The sequence below is a fragment of the Arachis hypogaea genome, chromosome 13, assembly GCF_003086295.3.
Source record: "Arachis hypogaea cultivar Tifrunner chromosome 13, arahy.Tifrunner.gnm2.J5K5, whole genome shotgun sequence".
Classification (NCBI taxonomy): domain Eukaryota; kingdom Viridiplantae; phylum Streptophyta; class Magnoliopsida; order Fabales; family Fabaceae; genus Arachis; species Arachis hypogaea.
This window is the reverse complement of record NC_092048.1, coordinates 131,761,564-131,782,805: the sequence shown is the minus strand read 5'-3', so window position 1 is coordinate 131,782,805 and position 21,242 is coordinate 131,761,564. Positions and strand designations below refer to the sequence as shown.

Below are 21,242 nucleotides of genomic sequence, written 5' to 3'. Positions count from 1 at the left end.
CTCATCTACAGTAAACTTCACATGAAGTTGTTTTTGGATATTTTTATTTTTTAATCAATTTAATTTTATTTAAATAATTATAATTTTAAATTATAAAATTTGTATTAGTTTATAATTTAAAATTTAAATAGATATAATTTAAATTAATAATTTATAAAATTGTATATATTTGTATTATTGTACTCATATGATTAATCATATTTGAGATATTATAAGTAGGTTTATTTAAAATTTTAAATTTTAATATTTTAAATAAACATACTATTATTATTTTAAAATTTTTTAAATTTAAATAAACGTACTCATTATTTTTAAAATTCTAATTATTTAAATAAAATTAAATTGATTAAAAAATAAAAACATACTAATACAATTCAAATCGTATTAAAACGTAAACAAATTTGCTGAGTCTATAAACAAATTTTACGTAAATAAATAAGTTTAGAATATTTAATTTTTTATTAAGTTAATAATTTATTTTTATATAATATCAAACATGAGATATATTTGTTGAATTTATAGTCAATTTAGTTCTAAAATTTAGGATTGAACAAGTATATTTGTTAAATTTTTTTATTTAGTACTGAGTACGTATTACCTGAATTAAAAGAGTTATGGTAAATAACAGATTAACTTGCTAATCTTATTTTTGAATAGTTGATGCAATTAATTATTTTAAGATTGTAATTTATTTTATATTTAAAAAATAAATTATTCTTAAACTTGAAGGAATAATTAGGAGCATCATTGAAATTCCATTGATTAAGTGGTAGAGAACTTAGCCAATGAAATGAACCAGTAGATGAAGAAGGCATAACCTGCAAAAAAAAATGAAAAAAATAAATAAATAAATAAACGCAACATCCTAGACAAAAAATTGATCTTTTGATAAAATTGAAACAAAATAATTAAAAGGGTCGCTGAAAAAATCAACAAAAAAATATTTGAAAAAAGAGAAAGCAAAATATCCTGAGAATTGGGCAGCATGACGGGAGAATAAAGCAATGCGCTGGGACTAATGTTAGGGGTATAGTGATGCATAGTGATGTAGAGCAACAAGATGGAGATGTAGAAGCTAAAAGGGTCGCAATTTATGCACATTCTCAACTCACACATAAATAGCGACACCCCTACCGCGGATTATGTGTATTTTGGCTTCTAATGTAATCCACGACACCTCTATAGCGGATTGCATGTATTTGTAAACCGGACCCCTGTTACGGTTTATATAGATTATGAAAAAAATGCATTTTAGTATCCGTTTTGTATTTTGTGTAATTTGATAATATTGGATGCCAGTTTATTTATTATAGTAAATTGTCCTCAATAAATCGATTTAAAAAATAAAAAATTAGTATTGAGGCTCCGATTAGTTGATGTATAAGATGAGATATAAACACAAAGACACATACATTAAAGACAAAGACATAAAATATATGTATATATGCGTTGTGTTTGACAAAAATAATAAATAAGATACAAATATTTAGAAAAGACTAAATTATCTTCATTCAAAAAAGATTTGAAGAGATAAAAGGATAAATTTTAAAAATTTAAAAATTGAATAAAAATTTAAAAAAAATAAAAAATTAGTATCTTATAAATTGTGTTTTAACGTCTTCTCAAATTAGATTGTACATAAATTTATGTCTTTATATTTATCATCTATATTTTTCTATATCTTTTTAAAATTTGTGTCTTACCAAATTAAACAACAAACATATAATATCATATTCATGTCTCAATGACACATAAACATCAACCAAACACTAGCTGAGATATCCTTAACAAAAGGATCATATTGCTTATTGATTTACCGATGAAGAATGTCAAGGACAAATTCAGTTATGTGGTTCATTTCTAACATGAAAGAAGTTAGGTAAGCATGCATAAAGAACTACTTCATATTCACCTATCATCATATGCTGTAGGCTATATATAGCCACAAGCCCACAAGAGTGGTGTAGTGTACTGGCGAAACTTAAAACAAAATTTTGGGGAGATCAAATAAAAAATAATTGTCAAAATATTTTTTTATATGGACCTCATTTAAGATAAGTTCGTCTAATCTCATCTCTCTGGTTTGGGTGATACTGTCAAATTTAAAGTCCTTTTTTCAAGATCTCGTTCCAAAAAGTTAAAGTTAAAGTCATCAGATATAAGTTTTTGAACTTTTGAAGGTTATATTTCACTTTCTTTGTGATTCATTAAAGTAGAAGAACTATTTACATGTGTTGATATTGTAAAAGTTATATGTTCTCCTTCTTAAATATTAGCATTTCTCTTAAAAAAATGTATCAATTTTTTTATTTTTCATTATTATTTTATATAAAAATTTGAATATATGTCCTATAAAATATATAAAGAAGAAGTTAGAAGGACAAATATTAAAATTTATAATATTTATTGAATTTTTTTTATCAATTTATACAAATACAATAATATTAATACTTATTGAATATTCTATTATTTTTTATCATATAAAAAATTAAATTAAATAAATAGTAAAATATAAAATAATATTAAATTAAATAAATAAAAGATATCTAATTTTTTATATTTGAACCTAAAGATAAAAAGAGTGTTGTTTATTGAACTTATTAGATACTTTAAGTCATAATAAAGTATTTAAGTCAATTAAACTATTTTTTATCTTTTGAAAAAATAATACTAAATTTTTTATCTTTTGAAAATTATTTATCCTTAAAATTTAAATTAATAAAAAATATATAAATAATTACATTTTTAATACATTTAACTACTATATATAAATAAATTGTTTCATATTAATGTGTAGTATAGATAAGTTTTATATATCTACTAATATTCAATGAAATATTTATCTTTCTAAAATTGTTAAGATGTTAGAGTTAAGATAATAATAAAATAATTAAATAATTAAATATTTTTATATTAAATATTAGAATACACAACGTCTACATGTCAGGTTAGATTTGACCAAAATCTTAATTAGATTCATATTAAAAAAATAAAATTAAATAAAGAGAAATTCTCCACATAACATACAAGTCATTTATTTTTTCTTCTTTTTCTTTCTCTATGCCTCCTCTTTTTTTTCTCCTTCTTCTTCTTTTTCCGTGCTTCTTCTTCTTTCTTTTCTTACCTTCTCTTTCTCTTTCTTCATTTACGTGCTTTTTTCTCTGTTTTCTTTTTTCGTTATTCTCGATGTCCATTTTTTTTTGACATCAAACTCTGAAATCGTTTTTGAAAAAGAAGAAGCATGAGGAAGAGAAAGAGAAAGAGTTCTGCATGAGGTGTACTTCAACAAATTTTGGGTGTATTTCTTAAATCCTTTGGGTGTATTTTCGTAATCCGTTGGGTGTATTTCTGTAATCCTTTGGGTGTATTTTTATAATCGTTTGGGTGAATTCCTGTAACCGTTTGGGTGTATTTCTGTAATTCTTTGGATGTATTTATGTAATTGTTCAGGTGTATTTCTGTAATCGTTTGGATGTAGTTCTGAAGTTCCATTATCTTCAAAACGATTTCAAAGCTTGATTTCAGAAACCATGAAAATCGAAAAAAAAAAAAACGAAGAAAGAATACCAGTGATAAACACAGATAAAACAACGAATGAAAAGACAAAAAGAGAACGCACAAAAGAGATCAAATTTGACAAGAAATTCGTTTTCATGGAAGAAGAAGAAGAAGAAGAGTAGGAGAAGAAGAAGAAGAAGGAGAAGGAGAAGAAGAAGAAGAAGGAGAAGGAGAAGAAGAAGGAAGAGGAGAAGGAGAAGGAGGAGCACGCCATGAAAATCGTATATGGGTCATATGGGTCAGTGTATTTTTTGTTAAGTTTATCCCAACTTGTATGATGACTTATAAACCAAATGACTTGTATGTGTAGCACTCCTCTTAAATAAAATATATAAGTCTCTTATTTCTAAATCCTATTTGATTTGACTCTATAATCTGCAGATCAAATTAGAATTGAATAAAAAGATACAAGGGATTTCAATTTCTTTAGGAAATTTTGTTTTTTTAACTTTTTTTATTGTATATTTTTGGATAGTTTTATTTTAATACAAGAAAAATAATGTTCATTAAAATTTATTATTTTTATTTATTAATTAATTTTTTAAAAAAAAATAAAAGAGATCAACACACTAAAGTAAAATAAACAGAATTAAACAACCAAAACATACCGGCAATTCCAAAAAAATAACACAAAAACAAAAAAAAATCCTCATATCATTTCTGGCATAGCCATCAATTACACGAAGAATGTATATATCTCCACTCGTCACAGCTAAGCATGGTTATGTTGATGATTTCTTTTACACTTTTGTTTTTGTTCTGAAATATCCTTCTATTCCTTTCCATCCAAAAGTTCCAAATAATCGTATAATAAAAACACCTCAACCACTGCTTTCGATTCTCTTTTCTACGCGATTCTTCTGTCCAACTTAAAAAAATGGTCTTTCATTGACCCCGGAAAAGACCATAATCAGTCATATACAGATATCCACGCACTCCATAACTGCCAAGTAAAATCACAGCCAAGAAATAAGTGATGGACTTGTTCAACATCCTTGTTACATAAAACACAACTCTTATCATCCTGACTAATAATTTCGAACCGACTTAATTTTTTCTTAGTATTCACCCTGTCTATCAAAACAAATCAAGCAAACAGTTCTATTCTTATGACCTTCTAACATTTTTAATAATAAAAATTAGATAATTAATAAAAAAATCTAATAAATAATTTTTTTATTTTTAATATTTTTAGTCAAATTTATTAAACTATATCTACAAATATAATATTAATATTTAATATATTTGTGAATTGGATTGAATATAAATTAGATTTCCTTTTATACATATCTAAATATAATATAATCATAAATTGAGTTAGAAAATATTGTAACCAACTAACATAATATCTATCTAAATATATTTTATAAATTATTTGTGTCATTATGATCAAATTATATCGTCATTTATAAAAAGACACTTTGCGTTGTCTTTTTACAATACATTAATTCAGCGTATCATGTATTTGATTACTATTTATTAAAAGACAAATCAAACTTGTGACATGCTATATATAATTTGTTGGTATTAGCGAGACTAGTTTTAATTTTGTATAGAATAAAATAAAAATTTAAGTATAATTATAAAATTAATAATTATAAATTATTACATAAAATTGGGATAGAAATTTGGTCTTAAGTCTCCAGAATAAAAGTAAGAAAAAGTCTAACAAGTCAGTAATTTTATTAAATTTTGGTCATCATGTAATCAACAAAAGAAGAATAAATAATTCTATAAAATTTTATATCATTAATAATATCATTAATAACTATTTGATAACTACAAATCACAAAAGTTACTGAGTTGTTAGATTCCTCTAAAAGTAATAGAAAGAATGGGACAGGGAGGTGGCAAGAGGGGTTGGGATTTGGGCATGGCGTCCAAATGGGGCCCAAAGAGAGAAGCCACGTGTCAAAGAAGAGAAGAGAGAGCACATGCACATGCTTATGCTTATGCTTATAAATACCCCTCTCTTCCTCTTTGCTCTCTACCTTCAATCTCACTCACTACACATCCCTCAAATCCAACACGTGCTTCTCTCTTTCAATCTTATCCATTCCCTTTGCTTAATTCATCAAATACTAGTTACTCTTGTCATTCATGGACAACAACAAAAAGAAAGCTTCTTCTTCCTCATCATCCTCTTCCACCACCAACTTTGATCATCTTTTTGGTCCCAAGGATCCCTCTACCATGTCATCTTCTTCCACAAGCATCTTTGGCTCTATTTTCCCCCCTCCTCCTTCCACTGTATGCATGCCTCTTAACATTTATTCTTCATTCTCCTCTTGCATGTTCCTTTTTTCTTTTTTTCTCTCACATAACCTCCGCCTCTCTTAATAATTTTGGTCAATATTGTAATTATTCTACTATATACGGCATTAATTACTTGAAGCATATTAACTTTGCACCTCTCTACAGGTTATATATATATAATATGTGAAGGCCTTATGGGAATATATATAACTAACATATGACATGAACAAATTTAGGTTGGAGGGAGAGATTCAAGGAAGCAGGAGGTGGGATTCAAAAATTATGGAGCACCAGGTTCGTTAGTATAAAATATATACTAGTTGAATTTATTTGACTTATTAGTACTACGATCCCACATTTGAATAGTACAAACAAAACAATAATTGATAATATGTTGTCTACATAGAGGGAACATATTTAATTTGCTTTATAATATAAGTTTGAATGTTTAGGCGGTTTGGGTAATATAATAGTGCTTGGTTTGCAGGTAATTACGGTAAAGGTGAAAGCAGTTGTGGCAACAAGAATGAGACAGTGGAGCCCAGCAGCTACTACAGTTCATCAATCTACTATGGTGGTCAAGAAAATTATTCCCCAAAAACAACATCATCATCAACCAGGACCACTGAATCCCACCATGCTGTGAGTGCCTTAATCCCCATCCTTTACTTTATTTTCTGCTGGTCCATGCATCACACTTCACACATATTCTTTTATTATTTTATTTAATTGGCTACTATGGACCTGCACCTCACACTATAGCTTATCACCGTTACAAGTTTGTTAACCCTCTCTGCCATCTGGCATATGGTAGTTAAGTTAATTTATCTACACTTAACTGACCATTACTTCATTCATTAATTGCACTTTGAGCTTCACTATATACATATATTTTAGATAAATTAAATTTGTGTTATTCGTGCAGTTTAAGAAAGATAAGAAAGATGATGATCCCGATGGTAACGACTCAAATAGCGCCTCAAGAGGAAACTGGTGGCAAGGTATATACATACACTCATCTCATACTGTTGTTTATATACAATAATTAACCTAATTTTGATCATTATTACTTTTAATTTTCAGGTTCCCTTTATTATTGACACACTACACGCTTCTTAACTCCCGGGCCATGTTGCAGGGTGATGTGAACTCTGAAGAATTAACTATATATAAAGTGTATGATAAAATTAAATAAGAGATCAGATGCTAGCTAGTCCTGGTTAAGTAGTATATTAACAACATGGGTGTTTTTTTTAATTAATACCAAGCAGGTCGCATCACATATACATAACGTTAACTGCACATAAACTAAAGTAGTTAGCCCTTAATTACCATCAAAATCAATAGTACTTAATTAGTACACATATAAATTATAGTTGCTCCCTGCTGCTCAGTTTGTTTTTGTAATTTTATTTTACATAAAAGGTTAGTTTCGTCTTTGTAGCTGACCTTCAGCTTTAGACTTTAGGTCTTGTATTGTTACAATCGTGTGATCTCTTAGCTTGTTGCATGTACTTTCAGGTTTCTGGATCTATATAATATAGTGTATCCTTTGTAGTTTACATAAATGTCTTTGCTCTTCTCTCTATCCCTTCTGAAAATGACATGCATGTTTATATTGTAAGAAATTTGATAATATAAAACGCGCTGACAACAAAATAAACCACAGTGAGGATAGCAACAACAAAAGATAAAAGAGTGTACTAGATGATAGTATTATTACTTGATCCAATATAACCAACAAATTAAAATAAACCACAGTAAGGATAGCAACAACAAAAGAGTGTACTAGACGATAGATCTTATATTATTACTTGAAAGGCTAAGAAAGCCGAAAGCTATTTATTTATTACATTATTACTTGAAAGGCTAAGAAAGCCGAAAGCTATTTATTTATTACGTTTAGATTATTACAATTGAACATACACGTGTGAGCTGCTATATATACATAGCGAGCTCAATTTATTAGATTATTACAATTGAACATACACGTGTGAGCTGCTATATATACATAGCGAGCTCAATTTATTATATATTAACTATAGAACAACTATTATTGTAACTTGAACTTGACCATATGGCATAACTTCAAGCGCCATATATAGCTCACGCTCTTAGCCTTCAAGGTATGTGATCATATGCTGCAAAATGATCATGTGAAGAAAAATTCAATACGTAAGCATATCGTTAGAATTTCGGCCAATACAAATTGTATATACTCTAAATCACTTGTTCCTTTATTATAAGTTAAATTTTACGGCCAATACAAATTGTATATACTCTAAATCACTTGTTCCTTTACTATAAGTTAAACTTTCACTTCAGTATAATTAATCGGTATTTGAAAAGCAAAAGAAGATATCACATTGAATTTAAGAATAATTAAATAAGTCCCACTGAATAATATGGTTGGAAGAAAATCTGTTTTTTTATTCAGTTTGGTTGTTTTCTAGTTCATCGCATCATGAAAAAAATTTTATATTCTAAACCGTTTAAGTTGTGATGATTTGATGAACTAAAAGAGATTAAGAGAAAAAGAAAAATAAGTTCTCATTGTTGAAGAGAATGAAAAATTTCCTTAAAAAATATTTGTTGAGTTATTATATTTTATATACTATGTACTCTTTATGTACTCTTACTAAAAAAAATAATTACAATAGTAAGTCTATTAATTGAAAATCGATCATCAGACTAATTTAGTTCATGATAAAAATTGATTATCAAGTTTAAAAACTGAAAAATTTGGTCAAAAAATTTAATAAACGAATCAAATTAATTTTATTTTTTAGTGTTTAATTAATTTAAAATAAAAATATTTTATATATAAATATATTATTTTATTATATTTAGAACATAGTTAAATCTTTAAAGTTTTAAATCTCTAATTTTATTGATTAAATCTCCAATTTTACTGATACTTAATTCGATTTTTGTGATGTTGCTAAATAATATAACCAAATTTAATTTAAAATTATGAACTAATTTTTTTCAGCTAATAATCAATTAATTATTTGTTAGGTTTTGAATTTTTTTTATGTTTAATTAAATATTTGTTTACTACTTTGTACTGACAGATTGTTAATTAAAAAAAAACTGAAGGATAGGCGTGAATTTATTGTTTTTAAATGACATATTTAGTTATTTAGTTATAAATCTGATGCTTTTAGTCTAATAATTTAACCACGTATTTTTAATTCACAACTAAAAAATAATAAATTATAATGTTCTCTAGCATCAATATTAAAAAAAAAGAAATTAGTAGATTTAATGACCTGCAAGGTTTAGGGGTTGTCATGATAGGCGTGGTGGCAGCGAGAGGGGATGGTGATGGCGACGTGTGGGTCGACACCGATTTTGGTGAAGGCATCGGAACTGAAGACGGTAACGAGGCATTGGAAGGAAACGTTTTGAAGGTCCTGGCAACACTGCCTGGAGACGGGTGCGTACAAGTTTTTTGCTGGTTTCTCGCAGTGCCTGAGCTTATGAGTGAGTATCCTCTGTGTGCTGAACTTCCCGCATGGCCCGTAATGCTTCTCGCTTTCAAGCTCAGCCACTGTCACCCCTATCACCAAACTCAAAACCACCACCAACAATATTGACTTGTTCATTTTCGATAACTGATTAACTGATGATGTGTCTATGTATGTATCTATGAATGCTGTGTATGTGATGAATATGATATGATAGTGCTCAGTGTTAAGGACTATTTATAGCGACAGATTTGCTTCACTAATAACGAAAACCCAAATGCTAGTTTTCCTTTAACTTTTATTCTTTAGTCATGCACTATAACAAGGACGTTGTACGGCTTCTAAAAGTCTAAAACAATGTTCCAAAAGCATATGGTTTTTGATTAGTTAGAGTCCAGAAATTATGTATTTATCCATATTAAAATTTTTTGGAGCGATAAATTAAGAAAAAGCTTAGAAAGCCAACTATATTATAAACTAATTAAGCCAACTTCTTTTTATTATTGATTTTTTGAAATTTAAAATTTTCGGATAATAGAGAATTATTACTTATTTTGTTTTATGATAGACTTATTTTTTAACTAATTTGTTGAAATTAGTTTTACCCTAATTAGTTCTCTAATAAAACCGATAAATTAAATGCCACCCATTAGAGTGTTACAAAAATATATAGCGTGGAATTTTTTCAGTTAGGAACTACCTATTATTTTAGGTAGTAATAAATATTTTTTATTTTTGAATTAATGCTAATTCATTTTTATTTTTTTATATTAAAAATATTGATCTCTTAATTTTTTTATTATGAAAAAAAAAGATGCTTCATGATGAAAATAAAAATAAATATTAGAGTAAAGTATCATTTTTGTCCCTAACGTTTGGGGTAAGTCCCAAAGATGTCCCTAACGTTTCAGTCGTCCTATTTAAGTCCCTAACATTTCAAAATTGACTCAATATTGTAGGGATCCGTTAATAGAATTGACGGCGGGACAAAATTGAGACGATTTTGAAACGTTACGGACTTAAATAGGACGAAAACGTTAGAGACAAAAACGATATATAAAAATAAATTTTAATTTTATTTTATTTTTCAATAATATTAATTTTTTACTGTATCTAGTATTTAATTATTTTTTAATTATATCTAAATAAATTACACTTAATCACATTACTTTCATTTTAAATAAATTTATTTTTTATAATTTTAAAGAATTTTGATACATTAGAGACAAAAGGTATAATTTATATTTTATTGTATATATATATATATATATATATTTTTTTTGTAAGTTTATATACTAGTTATTTTACAAACATTTCATGATAACTAGAAATTCTTAAGAGTAAAATTATAAAAAAATAATTTATTTAAAATAAAAGTAATATGATTAAGTGTAATTTACTTAAATGTGATTAAAAAATAATTGAATACCATGTACAGTAAAAAATTGATATTATTGAAGGATAAAATTAAAATTTATTTCTATGTATCATTTTTGTTCCCAACATTTTCGTCTTATTTAAGTCTCTAACATTTCAAAATCATCTCAATTTTGTCTCGCTATCAATTCTGTTAATGGATCTCGAACGGCAGAATAACATTGAGTCAATTTTGAAACGTTAGGGACTTAAATAGGACGATTGAAACGTTAGGGACAACTTTGAGACTTACCCCAAACGTTGGAGACAAAAACGATACTTTACTCTAAATATTATTAATTTTTGTATATTTATGCATATTATATTATTACCTACATGCATATTTTTTAATAAAATAATCGACAACCAAAATAATTATTAAATATGTTATGATAGAGTAATAAATTTTTTTATAATAATATAATCAATTTTTTTATGAAAACTAAATATAAATTTCTATACAATGTCAATCATTGATTGACAACTAATTTTTTGTTAAAAAAAAGAAACACAAAATAATTAACTTATATAATTAAGATGTTCAAATTTGATTATAATAAATGTTTAATTTAAAAATTTTAATGTATGCTTTTAAATACATATTTTTTTATGATTTTAATATTTTTTTTGGTTATGTACCAAAATTTTTCAATTAAAAAAATCGTAAATATGAACGGATGCTTTCTATTGGCGAATGAATAATATAGTAAGTTAATAACATATACTGCATGCATGTCTTCAGTTTTGGTCTTTTAACGACAGGCTGTACGATACTACGATTATAGATAAGTCAAATCTAAATTCTCAACCTCTTGATTTTATGTATTTAATAGGGTGGCAATGAATAGATTAGATAGAATTTGAATCTAATCTTATAATTTTATTCGAATCGAAAACTTTATATAAAGTTAATTCTATTGTATTTGCGAGTAGAGAATATCTTAATCTTAATTTTATTCGTTTTTAATCTGAGTTATTATTTAAGAGATAATATTATTATATAATTTGATGATAATTTAAAATAAAATTAATTTTTATGTAAAAAAAAATATATTAAATTATTAATTAATAATTATTTTTAATAATTAAAAAAAATTTGTATTTAATAAAAAAAATTTTATTCAATATCTACTTAAAATAATTTATGATATATATATATATGCGACGTGATGTCGCCCCTAGTACTAAACATATAATTTGGTATCATTCAAACTTCAAAGGGAGTAGCTAGCTAATTCTACTTTGTCGTACATCACAAAACTTGGATCTTATTTTAGTAGTTACAAACCTATGTGAACTGTACTTTTGCTCGATGGCTTTTAATTTCTCGAGGTTCAAATTCAAAAACAAAACGCACCAATGGTAATGCAAATTTTGTTGACTATTTTGGAGTGTTACAATGTACCAACTTTAAACTTGGGGCATGATTTAAGAAATAATCTAATCGATACAAAGAGAATGTATACTAAACAGGTAGAGTATAATTCTGGTTCTTAAGATTTTTGAAAATTAAAAAAATTAATATTTAATTTAATTTTTATTATTTAAAATAAATTTTAATTTTATTCCTAATGTAAAGTTTTTAATAGTTAGTCAATTCAAATTTTTTACACTTTTACGGCTGAACTATAATGAAAATTAAAGCAACTATGCAGACGGACAAAACTAGGGGTGTACAGACTCGGTCCGGCCTGAATGTCCGGTCCGGTCCCGAACACTTTAGGGGCTAATTTGGTGTGATTTCATCGGGTTTAGAGCTGGGTAGGGGTCTCAAAAATAGACCCGGTCATTATTTTGGATCGGATTCGGGCCATAGCTCGGGTCACTCGAAGTCGGCCCGGTGGCTCAGTCATCATACACAATTAATATTTTATGTTATTAGTGATGGATCATGACTATTCTTATGTGGAATTTAAGTATTGTAAACCTTAATATTTTGTGTTATTAGTCATTATAAGACTATAAGTTAATGTTTTATGTTTAGAATGCTTAAAATTTTAGACTAATGCATAATATTGTGTTATTTGTATTAATTCAAATATTTAGTATTATTAGACAATATTAGTATTGATTGTGATTTTGTTTTAGTATTGATTGTGGTTATGCTTTAATTTTAAAGAAGGGTTGGTTCTTGTTATATTTTTCTAAGTGAATTTTACCATGTTAAATAATGGTTGGAGTCTTAGAAATTTGGATATTTTTACATGCTAGCTTACAAGAAGGTATCAACGTATAGTAATGTTAACGGCCCGGTTTTTACCCGGTATAATTGTGGCTCGAAAGTGTATTGGTTTCATCGGGTTTAGGGTCGGGTTCAGGTCTAATAAATAGACCCGGTGTATATTTCGGGTTGGGTCTGGGTCACATCAAACCCGGCTTCACCCGACCCATGTGCACCTAGACAAAACAATGTCCGAAAGCTTGTGGTTTAATTTTGAATCAAATCAATATGTATATATTTTTGTTTACTATAAGGAGACAATAACAAAAAACGAAATCAAAAGCAAATCAAATAAAGTGGGCTAATATAAGCCCACACTAGTTGCTACTTATAGAACTTACTACCAAGAAATCCAATTGCTTGAAGAGTTTATAGCTGTAATGTACGGATACTAACACGGATACAAGATACGACATGATATAAGACACATATAAGACACGAATACAAGACACGACACGATATAAGACAGACACAAGACATGACACGATATAAGACACACAGACACGCGAATCTAAATTTTTTATAAGACACGGGAACACGACATATATAAAAAATATAAAATATTTTTAGATAAATTGTAATGATATTTTGATATTTTATTGATATTAAAATATAAATTAATTTGTTAAGTATTTTTAATGTTTTTTTTAAAAAATATTTAAAATATTTTTTTGTTTTAATAATTAATAATATATATTATTTCTAAACTCATTTCAAGAATAAATATTAAGAATAAGACTGAACACGTTGATACATGTTGTAATTAGATGTGTCCAAGCGTATTTGAAAAAAAAATTTTTATTTTTCATTAAAACATGGTTAGACACAGAAGACACGCGTGTCAGATAAGTATCAATAAATCCGACACGCGAACACGACAAATTAAGGAAGTGTCCATACTTCATAGGTTTTTAGAATTTTGATACTCATTACTCTTATTAAATCCGAATCAATAACCGTGGCTATAAACCAAAAAAATAATCCATGTTTAAGTTAAAACAATTATGAATGGTTACTGCACTCCTAATAACAGGAGTAGATTTTAATATTTTATAACAGCATAAAGGGAAATTAGACTCTGAAGTCTGAACTTATTTTTCTTTTTGACTGCATCAACTATAACAAATTAGAGCATTCCCACTTTCACCAAGGCCAATAAGTAGAACAAACACAAGGGAAACGTACATTGTTGGATCTTCCTTCTCTTCAAAGTTCAATTCAAAGCTCAATTACTTTTTAAGCCAGCAACATTTATGGTGATAAGGCAACTAAGAAAGAGTGATTGAATGCGAGTCAGCATCATATGGCTTGCCAATAGGTTTGTCCCACCACCCTCTGCATTAGGGTTTTTCCCTTAAGAAGAAACCAAACACAACCACTACTCTTTATGAGAAGACAACATCATCAATAAGCAATTAAAGACAACAATAACAGCCTTACCCTGTTCACTTAAAGCTTTCTTGCCCTCTAAGCTTCAATAAAAAGTAACCCTTATTTTTCAACTTGTTTTTTGTTTCATTATCCTTTCGAGATTTCTATCATGCTCTAAGCAACCCCGCACATTACTTGATTTGAACCCCCTACACAGACTTTAGCAGTTGGCATTATAAGGCAGAAAGGCACAAAACCAAAGGCAAAATGCTACTCTGTCCAAGTATTACCACAAAAGCTGTTAAACTTGCCAAGGATACAAGGAAACTCTGTCCCCATGTGCATACAAGATTAAGCCAAACAAAGATGTTAGAACCACCAAATGATCTTATCCTAAATCTTACACAATTTTCTTGAATTTAGTATCATCTACAGAGAAGTGATCACTTGAAGAATGAAGAAGAATGTAGCAGCTTCTAATTTCCACTGCATTACTTATAATATTTGTATTGACGAAAACTACAGATTATATTAAAAATTCAAATTCAAAATACAATCTCACTTCAGATCATAATCATCCATACCTTACTAACTATGATTCACAATATCAACAATTACATTTTACATGAATATGAATTTAATAACTTCACCAGTCCTCATTTAAAGTGATACTAACTACAACACCATGATTACATGGTCCAATTCAACCAAACTTTCCAATTCACCATCTTACTGTGTTTCATTCCAAACAAATTCAGCACAAAAGAAAACAATAATTACAACAAAAACCACATAAATTAAAATTAGTCACATCACGGAACAAGATTTAAATAAATAAATTCAGGATTTAATTTTCGAATAAGAAGAAACAAAAACAGATTAGTCCCGTTCATTCAAGGTGATTGCAGAGCACAAAGTACAAAAAGAACAAGAACCCTAGCGAGTAAAAGCGTACAAAACAACGGAAACGTAAATGAGGAGGGCGATGGGGACGAGTATGAGAAGTGGTACGACGGCGGCGTAGGCGTGGGAGCTGCCGCAGGCGAGTGTTCCAAGCTTGATCTGGACAACGTTGACGAGTGCGAGCATAAGGAAGGCGCATCCAGCAACAGAGCCAGCGCCGGAGACGAGCATGCCAGCGCGGAGGGCGGAGCGGTTGATGCGAGCGGCGATGAACTCAACGGCGGCGGGGTAGTGGATGGAGAAGTGGTGGTTGTTGTGACGGGAAAGGCGGATGGCTTGCTTGAGGGCGAGGGCGACGAGGCTGGAGAAGAGGAAGGAGCTGAAAGAGTAGACGTGGAAGGCGACGAGATTCTCGGCGATGGCGGCGGTGGGAGAGCAGGCTGGATCGGCGTTGAGGTTGTTAGAGGGGTCGTTGGGGTTCCAAGAGAGGCCGACGAAGACGGCGAGGGTGAAGAGGGAGTTCACGTTCACGATAGCGTCCAGTGCTGTAATGTGGAGCCTCGTGAACGACGAAGACGACATTGCGTTTTGTTTCTTCGTCGTGATCTTTCCAAGCGCGTCGTCGTCGGAACTCCACAGTGTCTTTGTCCTTTCCACTCTTTCTTCTCAAAGAGTAAAGTTTGCTAAACCAAAAGAAAAAAAAATGTTTCTCCAAAGTTCAAACAATTTTAATTTTCTTTATGGAAAAAAAAAATTCATAAATAATTATAATTGCCATGTGCAATTAGGACTTTGGTCCGCATTCCGCAACCTGATTAGTAAACAGCAGTATTAATTAATTAACCATACAAAATCAATAAAAAATATAAAATATATAGTAATTAATTTTGATGACTAATTTTAATATATAAAAAGTATTTTTATTAATCAATAGTGCTTAAAAGGTTCAGTAACCTAAATGAAAATCACTGAAACAAGAAAGGGCATTTGGTCTAGTGGTATGATTCTCGCTTAGGGTGCGAGAGGTCCCGAGTTCAATTCTCGGAATGCCCCACTCTATTATGATATATTTTCAATTACATTTTTTCCCCATCAGTGCCCTTATTCCTTCAATTTTTTCCCCACACTTGCTAATTTTGCTACGTATGAATGTATAAAAATAATTTAAGAAAAGAACTCTAGTACCTTCAATTTTCAAGTAATTGACTAGATATCATTTTAAATACTAAAATGAATTTCAGCAAATTTAAATACAAATACATATACTATACCGTTACCAACTACTTCTGCTTCTAATAACTAGGAATTTGAATTCTAACTAGCAACAAATATTCGTGAACAATAATACATGGTAGTTCCTTGTCCATCACTTTGTCTTGTTCTTTATGGTCTGAGCTGCTTGTTGTTGTTGTTCATTCTTCTTGTTATTCAGATTTGAAGAATTAACCTCTGTAGAATTGCTACATATCTTTGCCTTTGTCTCTACTCCAAGATAATTTGACAAGACTCTTCTGACCCCAAATCCCCGCCTATGTGGTTTCATGATGTTATTGTTGTTGTTGCGGAGGAAAGGAGTTCTCTCCCCTCTTGCAGGACTAATCAATGGCGCCGGAGAAAAGCTAGGTGTGCCGATTCCTGCTTTGTGTGGAGTGCCAGAGAGAGACACCGAGAACGGACGCGAAACCTTTTGCTGAGACACCACATTAACCGTGCTACTAGGAACCAATGGAAACCTATCCGAGTGTTTGGTCAGGTCATCCACATATAGCAAGTCATCAATACGTGCTACAATGTTGAAAGCCATGCTCTCCAACACTCTTGAGTAGCTCTCCAATATGGATTTTCCAACATCCTAAAATTGAAAGAGTTAAATGTGTCAATAACAACATTTTTATAATATTTGGATTGGATAAAAGAGAAATGTATGGAACCTTGTTGCATTGGATCTTGCTGGTATCAAGGGTAGTTTGAGTTAAGCCGGGGAATCGCTGCTTCAAGGAATTTAGAATGCTTTCAGCTCTGTCTGCTAGCACTTCTCTCTTGTCTCCATCTACCATTAAGTCCTTAACAATCTCCCAAGAGGACTTTGTAGTTGAACGGTTCGGATTAGGTGAGGGTCTCGGGTGAGCTCTCCGGCGCCACACATAGATCGCCGCCTCAACGCGGTTAGCAATCTCTAGTGCAACATGCTCAGAGGAGAGGTCTAAGCAATCTAGCAAGCACTCAGCAGAGAATTGATCTGATGTGATGTAACGGTAAATGAAATCCCCCAAGCATGTCCTTCCATTCTGAGGCAGGTTTCAATCATATTTTGGTTAGAAAGATTAATCAGCAATTGTTCCATCAAAGTGTAAGAATTTAAACAATAAGAAACCTTAGGAAGCAATTCCAAATATGATTCTGGAACTTCCATATCAGCCAAAGCAATGCTGTTTATGGACATGGCTGCTTTTAGAATTTGGTTTGCACATTCTCTTGAGTGATTCAATTGTTTTCTTGAGTTTTCGCCAAGACCTGCAGGGGGGACACGGGGCACGGGGAGCCACCACTTCTCGTCTTGCCGTTGAATCGTCTTGCGAAATGAGGCCGTTCCATCGGCTTCCGGGGCTACAATTCCTTGGTCAACATACCAGAACTCAGTGGAGGTGAAACCATCCAATATGTCCTGTAATAGAAAGTATAAATTCACATGTGACAACAATCACCAATGTAGTGTGCATTCAAACAACAAGATTCATCACTCACGAGAAGCATGTTATCAAGTTTCCTAAGCGCTGGAACATTGATAAAAATATCTGTCCTTGGCCTGCAAGTCATTACCTGCAGAATAAAGCAACATATTCGAAATAGAAACATTATGATTCATATTCCACTTTTGTTGAATGAAACCGCACTTGAAAATTTAGGACTCAATCCAAATTTACCTCTAGCTTGCTTCCATCAGGGAATGTTTGCCAAGAAGGTATTAGTTCAACAATGTGATCACTAACACTAACAAGCCATTCCATCTCTCTTCTCCACATAGCTTTCTTTTCAGAAGGTAGAGGTTCTAATCTCCATAATTGTCCAAACACAGTGGCTACACACGTTGCAATAAAAGTTCAAAATGAATTAAATTGCACAATTTAAATTCGAACTTTGAAGTTTGAAAGTATCAGAAGAAGGAAATGCATACCGCACAGATTAGTGATAGCATTTGAGATGGCCAAAGCAGTACAAACCCCTTTCCCAGAACCTGACATGTCTTCACCAAGCAACAATTTTGCAAACCTTTCCTTCATCATTTCAGCATCTGCTCCAATTTGAAAGGAATTAACAAACCTACTAGCAATAATCATATATCATCCTAAATCATCTTCTAATAATTCTTCTACTTCCTACTAAATAAGGTAAAAGTGAAATACATTTATTATCTTAAAAACAGAACAAACAGTAAAAAAAAAAATTCCTTATTTGAAAAATTGACAGGATATTTAGAAAAATGATTTAGGAGAATAAACTACAACTAAACCGACATGAAAAGGGATTATTAGATTCCAATGAATAATTAAACTGAAAAAAAAAAAGCCTTGTCATCGTTATACTTTTGAAAATTCAAGCACATCAACCACTTTTATAGTTCTGATATCATTAAACAAGACAGATTTCTTAAATAACGAGAAACTGACCTGACACTTTTGAACCAATACTACTAAATTTTGTGTCATCCAAATGATGTTCTTGATCATTATCTTTTTCATCAGATTTCCCACACTTGGAAACTGCAGCTTTCAGAATAGGCCATCCAAGAGGAGGAGCAGGTGGAGATGGAGAAGAAGACCCTTTTGCTGCTTTTGCTTCTTCATTTGATGAACATGAGGAAATTGAATTTGATCCACTGAAACTGCTTTCTCTTGACTCAGCAGTGGAATCAGTTAACGACTCTTTCTTAACCAACCCATCTCTCTTCTTCCGAAATTCTTCACTCTTCTTAGACAAAGCACTCATCTTTAACACCTAACTACAAATTCTCTTTCACTTCCCACACACAACACAAGCTTATATATATGAAAAGGCAAAAGGGGAAGTCACCACTCACTTCACCACTGACCCAGATAAGATTCACCAGGTCCCAGTAACATAGGCTTGGACATGGAAGGAACAAAGGAAGAGGAGAAATGTGATACTGTTATTATAGGGAGGGACCAATTCTAAGGTTGTTTTGAAACGAAAAAAGACGATGAAATGATGAAGACGTGTGGCCTTTTCCGTAAAGTTTGTGTGTTTTGAGATGCTTCAAAAAAAGGAAGCACATTTGATACAGAGAGTGTTAGAAAGTTCGGAAATTTGATTTCAAGTTTGAAGCTTTGCAATTGGAAGTGGCACCTGCCATGTCCCAACGTCTCTCTCTGGCTTTCGCTCTCAGAGTAATGCGTACGTTCAAATTTTATATCATTTTTATTAACAATTTTTGAAAACTGGTTGCTGTGCAAAACGACGAATACCTCAAATTACATTATTGCCCCTATGCACAGTTGAATAATTAATTTGTTGTGTCTTTTTGTAAGTGTACTTTAGCAACGAAATTAGTACTGTTATGCCAAACTAGTACTTTAATTATGCTAACGCAATCAGAATGTTATAATTTATTCTTAAAATATATTTAATATATTAATAGTAATTATTTAGAGAGTAATATTACTTACTCTCAAGTCTCAAAGTCACAATTAATAATTCCATTTTATTATTGTGTGTGATTTTTCAAAATTATCTCTTGTTTTTATTACTTTACTTTTATATACAGTAAAAAAAATATTATTGAATAATTTCAGAATAATATACATCAAGAGAGAAATATTATCAATTAAAGAGTGACAATATTACACTCTTAATTTTCAATCTTTTCTCTATTTTTAATTAAAAAATTATTGCTACTCTTAAAATTCATATTAAGTATGTTCCAATATCATGCCGGTATTTCTCTGATTTGAGAAAGTTATCAATGTAGGAATATCAAACATAATTTTATGCTACATCATATCGTCGCTTTTGATTTTTTATATGGAGAAGAGAATGTAGTAATACAACAATGTGTGAGAGGAGAGATATTTTATATATATATATGGTGTTAGTAGAAAACAGACCCTCCGTTTTGAGTTTGAAAAAAAAATAAAAAAGTTAAAAATCCGTTTTGATTTAAAAAAGGAAAAAAAAAACAAAACTAACCAGACGGTCCGATTTGTAATTTTGAAAATAAAAAAATTTTAATGTTGAAATCGGACCGTCTGATTTTCATTTTAACAAATTAAAAAAAATAAAAAATACATATCAAACCCTCCGATTTGGTGTTTATTTTCTTCTTCAAGCAAATCGGACCCTCCGAGTTGTAGTTTATTTTTTTTATCAAACAAATCGGACCGTCCGATTTGAATAAAACACCATATAAAAAAAACACCTAATTTTTCAATAACAATGTATTACACATATATTTAACCAATATAAAAAAAAAGTAGCCTCATATCGTAACGATTAAAGTTGTAATAAAAAGTAAAAACAGCTGGCAAGTAGTAATAACTTATTAGAATTCTAATTTTATAGTGATACGTTAGCATGATCTATATTAACATGAACTGTTAAATTTTACAATAAGTAAAGTATCTTTTTTGTCTTTAATATTTAGGGTAAATTTTAAAGTTGTTTCTAAACGTTTTAATTGTTCTATTTAAATCCTTAACGTTTTAAAATTGATTCAATGTTGTCCTGTAGTTAGGAATCCGTTAACAGAATTGACGGCGGGACAAAATTGAGAAATTTTGAAACGTTAGGGACTTAAATAGGACGAAAACATTGAAGACAAAAATGATACATATCAATTTTTTATTGTACCTAGTATTCAATTATTTTTTAATTACATATAAGTAAATTACACTTAATCACATTACTTTCATTCTAAATAAATAATATAATGTGATTAGAATGAAAGTGTAAAATTATAAAAAAAATGATAAGTAATGCGATTAAGTAATGAAAGTAAAATTATATTATTATTTAGAATAAAAGTATAAAAT

General features: G+C 29.9%; 3 protein-coding genes and 1 non-coding gene across 5 annotated transcripts; 2 read left to right on the top strand and 2 right to left on the bottom strand.

The window, feature by feature from the left end:
- The first annotated feature begins 5,547 nt into the window (after window positions 1-5,547).
- LOC112733610 (uncharacterized) lies at window positions 5,548-7,382 on the top strand. 2 transcript variants are annotated; one of them, XM_025782630.3, is made up of 5 exons: window positions 5,548-5,808; window positions 6,051-6,108; window positions 6,302-6,456; window positions 6,740-6,815; window positions 6,898-7,382. In XM_025782630.3, the coding sequence occupies exons 1-5, from the start codon at window positions 5,659-5,661 to the stop codon at window positions 6,912-6,914; spliced, it is 456 nt and encodes a 151-aa protein (XP_025638415.1). In that variant the 5' UTR covers window positions 5,548-5,658; the 3' UTR covers window positions 6,915-7,382. The 2 variants fall into 2 exon arrangements, with proteins under 2 accessions (XP_025638415.1, XP_072068713.1); XM_072212612.1 differs by having other exon boundaries at window positions 6,302-6,460; window positions 6,712-6,815.
- A 7,735-nt stretch (window positions 7,383-15,117) lies between these two features.
- On the bottom strand, window positions 15,118-16,362 carry LOC112733609 (uncharacterized). The gene has a single exon (XM_025782629.3). It carries the CDS (start codon window positions 15,775-15,777, stop codon window positions 15,229-15,231), a length of 549 nt encoding a protein of 182 aa, XP_025638414.1. The 5' UTR covers window positions 15,778-16,362; the 3' UTR covers window positions 15,118-15,228.
- TRNAP-AGG (transfer RNA proline (anticodon AGG)) lies at window positions 16,177-16,248 on the top strand. The gene has a single exon. It is a non-coding gene; the product is annotated as a tRNA-Pro (tRNA).
- Window positions 16,363-16,381: 19 nt separating the features above from the next.
- Window positions 16,382-19,663, bottom strand: LOC112733608 (rop guanine nucleotide exchange factor 5). Its single transcript, XM_025782628.2, has 7 exons — window positions 18,864-19,663; window positions 18,371-18,487; window positions 18,120-18,274; window positions 17,941-18,015; window positions 17,570-17,860; window positions 17,127-17,483; window positions 16,382-17,047 (listed from the first exon to the last, which is right to left on the bottom strand). Exons 1-7 carry the CDS (start codon window positions 19,180-19,182, stop codon window positions 16,562-16,564), a joined length of 1,800 nt encoding a protein of 599 aa, XP_025638413.1. The 5' UTR covers window positions 19,183-19,663; the 3' UTR covers window positions 16,382-16,561.
- Between the last annotated feature and the right edge of the window lie 1,579 nt (window positions 19,664-21,242).